This window comes from Diabrotica virgifera, chromosome 2, assembly GCF_917563875.1.
Source record: "Diabrotica virgifera virgifera chromosome 2, PGI_DIABVI_V3a".
Taxonomy (NCBI): Eukaryota; Metazoa; Arthropoda; class Insecta; order Coleoptera; family Chrysomelidae; genus Diabrotica; species Diabrotica virgifera.
The window spans coordinates 186,711,507-186,717,732 of NC_065444.1; the positions used below are offsets into that span (position 1 = coordinate 186,711,507).

Here is a 6,226-nt window from a genome sequence, read left to right on the forward strand (position 1 = left end):
CAAGAAACTTGTGAAGTCGTAACGATTAAGTTCATTTAAGATATTAATTAGGGGGTGATTTTCTCGATTTTTTTACCAAAACCAAAAGGAACTAACTTTATTTTCAGCGTAACTTGTTTAATTTTGTTGCTAGAATTTTTTTTTAAACAAAAATGAAGCTTTTTTTAAAAACATAAAATCCTTTATAAAAGGTATACAGTAGAACCCCGCAAATCCGAACTAATTGGGGGGACAGCCTGTTCGGATTCCGAAAAGTTCGGATTATCCGAAAGTTAGCCTAAGAAGCTAACGAAGATGATTTTTAAAAGATTTGAACTGCCACCGATCCCTTTATGAAACTTTATCCGCACGTTTATACCTCCAATATCCTAAAGCTGAAAAATATTTAGATCACTGAAATATTAAATCGCTAACACCAGTAGTTTTGTTTAGTCACGGGACATGGGAATTCGGTTATGTAAATGATTCATTTAATTTGTAATCTGGATATTGATTACACTATGTTTCTCATGTTTCTTATCTTTTTCAATGTTTTCGTTCATAGTATACCATGGGAAATGTGTATTATGCACATTCCTTTATTGATTGTGTTTAAGTTTTTATGTATAAGTATGTACTACGTGTATTTATTTTTAATAAATTTCACATGTCCAAATTCCTATTAATTTTACATTGTTAAATTTTCTGGTTCTCTGTAATAAACATGTTTTTAAATTTTTATTTTGAATTTTTAAAAATTTTTTCACTTTCCGTTGGTTCGGATTTGCCGAAAGTTCGGATTTGCGTGGTTCGGATTTGCGGGGTTCTACTGTATTTGTTAAAATCCCTATACAGGGCTACATCAAAGACAGAACTATTTTTCGATCGGTTGACCGATCATCATCAGTGCAATCCTAAAATGTGTACAACCAGATAAAATGATGCAAAGTATTTAAAATGTTGACTAAGGTTATAAAAAGTTATAGGTTATACTCACTTAGAATCTACATGCAAGCCACCAAACTAAAAATAACAGGGTAAAAACCCTTTACAATTGATCCGTCATCGGAACATATGCATGGCCCCCACATTCCATTGCGGGCCCTGTAACCAGGATCAGGCTCGGGCCCCCCTATGTTCGCGTGCTATGCTATGTTTCAACAATTTACATGGTAATTTTTTAGTTTACAAATTTTATTTAAACTGATGATTATTGATATTAAGGAATAATTAAGGCTATTATTTTAATCTAAAAACCAAACTTTATTGACAAAATTGTTGCAAACATAAAGTAAATCATTTATATTTTACTGAAAGTACAGTACATTTCCATTTTGAGATTGATTTCCCTTACTGACCAAGAATAAAATTCAAGTTGACAAAATACTAAGAATGAGATTATAAGAAAGTTAGGAGCTAAACAATTAAAATGTTTTTTAAGTGTTTAATACACTGACAAGAAAACGCTTACTTTGATGTTTGATAGTCTATTTAATCATAGATTTCCTAGCTTTCTTTTCACTAAAATCATTTATAACATCAGAAAAGTCAACAGCATTGCCACCATCATTGCAGCATTGACACCAACTCTGTTGAGCGAGTGTGCTCCACAGGGAGAGAATATAGCAGACTGGTTTTTTTCAAGTATTCTTGATTGTACACCTTTAGTGTGTCCCCGCATGTTAGAGCCGTTGTCATATCCCTGAGCTCGACAGTCAGAAAGTGGTACTCCAATATTGTCTAAAGCGGACAGAATTTCATCAGTTATAACCTCACCTGTTTTCCCGCTAAAGTTCAGGAATTCAATAAATCTTTCACATACTTCGAATGTATTTTTTTCTTCATTTTGAAAAACATACCGTAGAATTAGTACATTCTGCTCCTGATGGGAAATGTCAGGGGTGGCATCAGCAATAATCCCATAGAATACAGACTCTTCTCGTTGGTGCAAAATAGTATTCAGTAGTTTTTTACCACAGAGAGAAATAAATTCATTCTGCGAGTACCATGAGAGATAGTGAGCTTGACCTATCATACTTTTTTTATTCAACTGGTTTTCTTTTACTTTGGCTAAATGTTCACGAGTTACTTCGTCATATTTTCCTATTAATTCCAATACTCCTAAAAAGTTTCCATTGTGAACATCACCGATCTGGGTATTTTCCCCTTGGAAAGCTAAACCTCTACTACTCAAGAATATTGTTGTGTCCAAAATTCGTTGAAGAATAGCTTTCCATCTTGTTGCTTCACAGTTAATAATCTGTTGCAGATTGCTGTCGACACCATGTCCTTTCAATGATATCTGAAGACTTTTCCATTCTAGGTAGTGTTTTCTGTGCTCAGAGCTTCTTTCATGCATCGAAAATAACCTGTATAATCGTTTGTATTATTGTTTTTCAGGGAAAAAACCTTCTTTTGCAAGTTTACTTTTGTTTTGGTTTGAATGGAAAATGCTACAGGGTAAACAATGAATGCTGTTTTTTGTTTCACTCCACATTAACCATTCACGTGGAATTGCTTTACATGTTCTGTTGTCTGTTTTCATGTACAACAATGTTTCATGGAAATGTTTTCCTGAGGGGTCAGCTGGAAATGATTTTGATCTGGCCTGAAAAGCTTGAAAACCACCGTAGCACAATACTATTTCCTGCCGTATTTTATCACTCATCACCGCAGGCCACGTATTAGGATCGTCAAAATTAAAAGTTTTATTGTCATCGACAGTATCCTTACTAAGATTTGGATCAGCACTAGCACATTCGTCATTACTTCCCTCACATACAGTAGACGTAGAAGCATTTTGGATTGAAGCTGAAGAAGGTTGGGTCTGTGAGGCTGATGTAGGTTCTGGATTGAAATCCGGTTGAAATTCTTGCAACTCTTCTTTTTCATTACTCTTAAAAAACTTCTTAATATCCTGGCGACCTTTAGCAGATTGTTCTAATTTTTCTTTCTGGAGCTTTCTTTTCAAAGCTCCAGACTTATGTTTATAGCTTGACATCTTAACCTGAAACAAAACACGACGGATAAAATCATAATAAGATCAATGGTTTTCGATCCTAAGCATAAGCATATAAATATTTGGATCTTTTACCGTTACCTAAAGTAAAGTTATGTGCTTTCCCATTGTATACAAACAAAACAATTGAGTAGGTTACATGTTTAAGTTGAAAAAGATACAACTATTGTTTTCCTTTAAATTTGCTTTTTTACACTATTGTGACGATCGGCTTTATCAAAATGTATTAAAATTAATTATTATTTTTGTTTCGGGACGGCAAGAAAGCCATATTACAGTACATATACAGTATGTCTAAACACTAATCTCTTGAATACCGTAACAAAAAACCAAGACGGCTTTAATTGTAAACAAACACAATTTTACTGTTTAAGAACATTTTAAACAAAGATACATTCAACTATATAATTACCTGTCAATAGTAATAGTAGAGCAGAGCACAACAATTAAACAATTCCGCCCATATCAAACGGAGTCAACAGACGAACTGACGAACTGATGAGAAGTGTTTATTTTTAGAACAAAGCGGAGAGACAAAGATGGACTGGCCGCGGAAGTGGGGGCGGGGCAGCTAGGCGCCTGGGGGAAGGGGAAGGTAGAGAGAGTGTGTGGGGCCCGAGCAGGCTGTTGTACACACAGATCACCTACCTCCTCTAGATGTTTCACGATAACGCTTTGGTTAAATATGAAAAACAGCGCTCCATGCCGCTTGTATCGGAACTAATGCAAGCGGGAATTTCAAAATGTAATTTTGGTGGGAAGAAAATGTTAGGTTAAAATATTTGTATAGTTGAAAAAAAAATAATTTGGTTTTAAAATATGCAAATTATTTTTAATTTCAAATATACAAAATACCATTTGGGAAAAAATAAGACATGACAACGTATTTTTATTTATTTATTTAATACCAGCAAAACCACTTTGTATATACTTTTTTACAAATCGTATCTTTACAAATGAAATTATTAATAGTTATCTTCCAAATACTTCCACAAAAGGGTATCTCAAATGATTGAAACATGTGTGCATCCCTACTTGTTGAGGACTTTCAACTAAAACAAAAAATTAATATAATTGATTTGATAATAACCATATTCATTTCACGTAAAATAATTTGTATTAATTATATATTTTCTGTAGGGGTTACTTACTTGGTCTTGGTGTTACATTCGTTTGCTTCCCTACACCACTAACTGTGTTACTTGTTCTCTAATAACAACTCACCATGCAAATGTAAGCTAGGAATTTGATCTTAATAGGGATCTTCAAATCACATTCGTTTTGTTTCAAAAACTGTATTTGAATCCATTTTATCTAAATCAGGATTTTTTATTATTGCTAACAATCAGATAAACATTTTTACTGACATAAAGATAAAAGATAAAGGCATACTGACACTGACAATGATGACAATTGACAAATTATAATGACACTCAGACTCAGTGATATAGAAGAAATCTTCACTCCAGGTGCATGGCGACATCTCAAAAAACGTATCATTACTAAAATGACATTTAGTTTAGTATGACCTTGAGATACCTGCGTGAAACATCTAAAGAGAGTTAAGTGATCTGTGGTTGTACACTAATATACAAACAACAGTAACTAGCATGTACGGTACGCACCTAATTCCTAATTATATCGTAAATAACCAATAACCTAGAATTAATAATTATTTCACAACACTCTGACTTTGTAATAATTATATAGGCCTATTTGAGTTTTTAATCTATGATCCCCTGTAAATATTCTGCAATTAAAAAAAAAACAGGGCTAGGCCTGGGCCCCCCAGGAGCCCGGGCCCTGTGACCAGAGTTGCACCAGCCCCACCCTTGTGGGGGCCATGAACATATGACAAAGATGTGAATTATAACATGGATGATTAAGATATCCAATGTTTTTCGCCCGAGGTACCAATGAGCTCTATCTGACAAGTTCACATCATGACTGTATGGAAGCAAGTGATTTTGATAACGGAAATTCCGAATGGTGACATGACAAGAATGACAGTTCCACAGGAAGTTATAATTTCCCTGTTGTTTTGTGGTATTTATTGTAAAATTTGTTAAATTAATAACAATAAAAACAGTCGTTCCCACTGTGGTAGATAGTCTGTAAAAATGGAAATAGACTTGATGTAAATTTAAAATATTGTAGTGGAGGAAGTAGGTCAACCGATCGAAAACTAGTTCTGTCTTTGATGTAGCCCTGTATAGGGATTTTAACAAATATACCTTTTATAAAGGATTTTATGTTTTTGTAATGGTATACAGCCAACTACAGGAAATTTTTCCTCGTGGATTTTTTTAAAAACTTTAAATAAGTTGTAATAAGTTTTCCCCGAAATGTGCTTCATTTTTGGTTATTTCACGTTAAAGTATTCCATTTGGAATTTGACGAATATGAACCTATTTTTCATTAGCTATAACTCTGCTTCTACTAGGTGTAGAGACGTGATGTACACACCATTTTTTTAAATTTTTCACAGGCTATATTTTTGCTAAGAATGTTTTTTCGACAAAATACTGACTATTTGAGTGATTTGCGATTAACCGTCTAAAAGCGTGGTTATTTTGTTGAAAAAATGAACATATTCACTGCCAAATAACTTGAAAAGTATTGACTTAGTGAAAAAACTCTATAGAAAAAAAGTTACTTAAAATTAGCCAGTTTATCGATTTCCTGACTTTCTTTGGACGAATATTTTTTCACCCCGCAAGAGGGGGTGAAAAGCACCCCCAGGGCAAAAGCACATATCGACACAATATCACTTTTTTTCTTTGACTTGTTAGCTAAGTGTATGCCAAATTTCATGTCAATCCAAGCGGTTCTTTAAAATTTAGAGGTTTTGCAATATTTTACCGTTAAAGAACGGACTACTAGTACATAGCTATGAATAAATTTAAACAATGGATGAGAGAAGATTTCAGCTAAACATATTTATTTATAGTCCGTTCTTTAACGGTAAAATATTGCAAAACCTCTAAACTTTAAAGAACCGCTTGGATTGACATGAAATTTGGCATACACATAGCTAACAAGTCAAAGAAAATAAGTGATATTGTGCCGATATGTGCTTTTGCCCTGGTGGTGGTTTTCACCCCCTCTTGTGGGTGAAAAAATATTCGTCCAAAGAATGGAATGGAATATTCGTCCAGGAAATGGATAAACTGGCTAATTTTAAGTAACTTTTGTTCTATAGAGTTTTTACACTAAGTCAATACTTTT

General features: G+C 33.7%; 1 protein-coding gene across 2 annotated transcripts; it reads right to left on the minus strand.

The window, feature by feature from the left end:
* Window positions 1-1,289: 1,289 nt before the first annotated feature.
* On the minus strand, window positions 1,290-3,486 carry LOC126880335 (zinc finger MYM-type protein 1-like). Of its 2 annotated transcripts, none has more exons than XM_050644131.1 (2): window positions 3,411-3,486; window positions 1,290-2,986 (listed from the first exon to the last, which is right to left on the minus strand). In XM_050644131.1, the coding sequence occupies exon 2, from the start codon at window positions 2,336-2,338 to the stop codon at window positions 1,511-1,513; it is 828 nt and encodes a 275-aa protein (XP_050500088.1). In that variant the 5' UTR covers window positions 2,339-2,986; window positions 3,411-3,486; the 3' UTR covers window positions 1,290-1,510. Both variants share the same exon structure in this region, with proteins under 2 accessions (XP_050500088.1, XP_050500089.1).
* Between the last annotated feature and the right edge of the window lie 2,740 nt (window positions 3,487-6,226).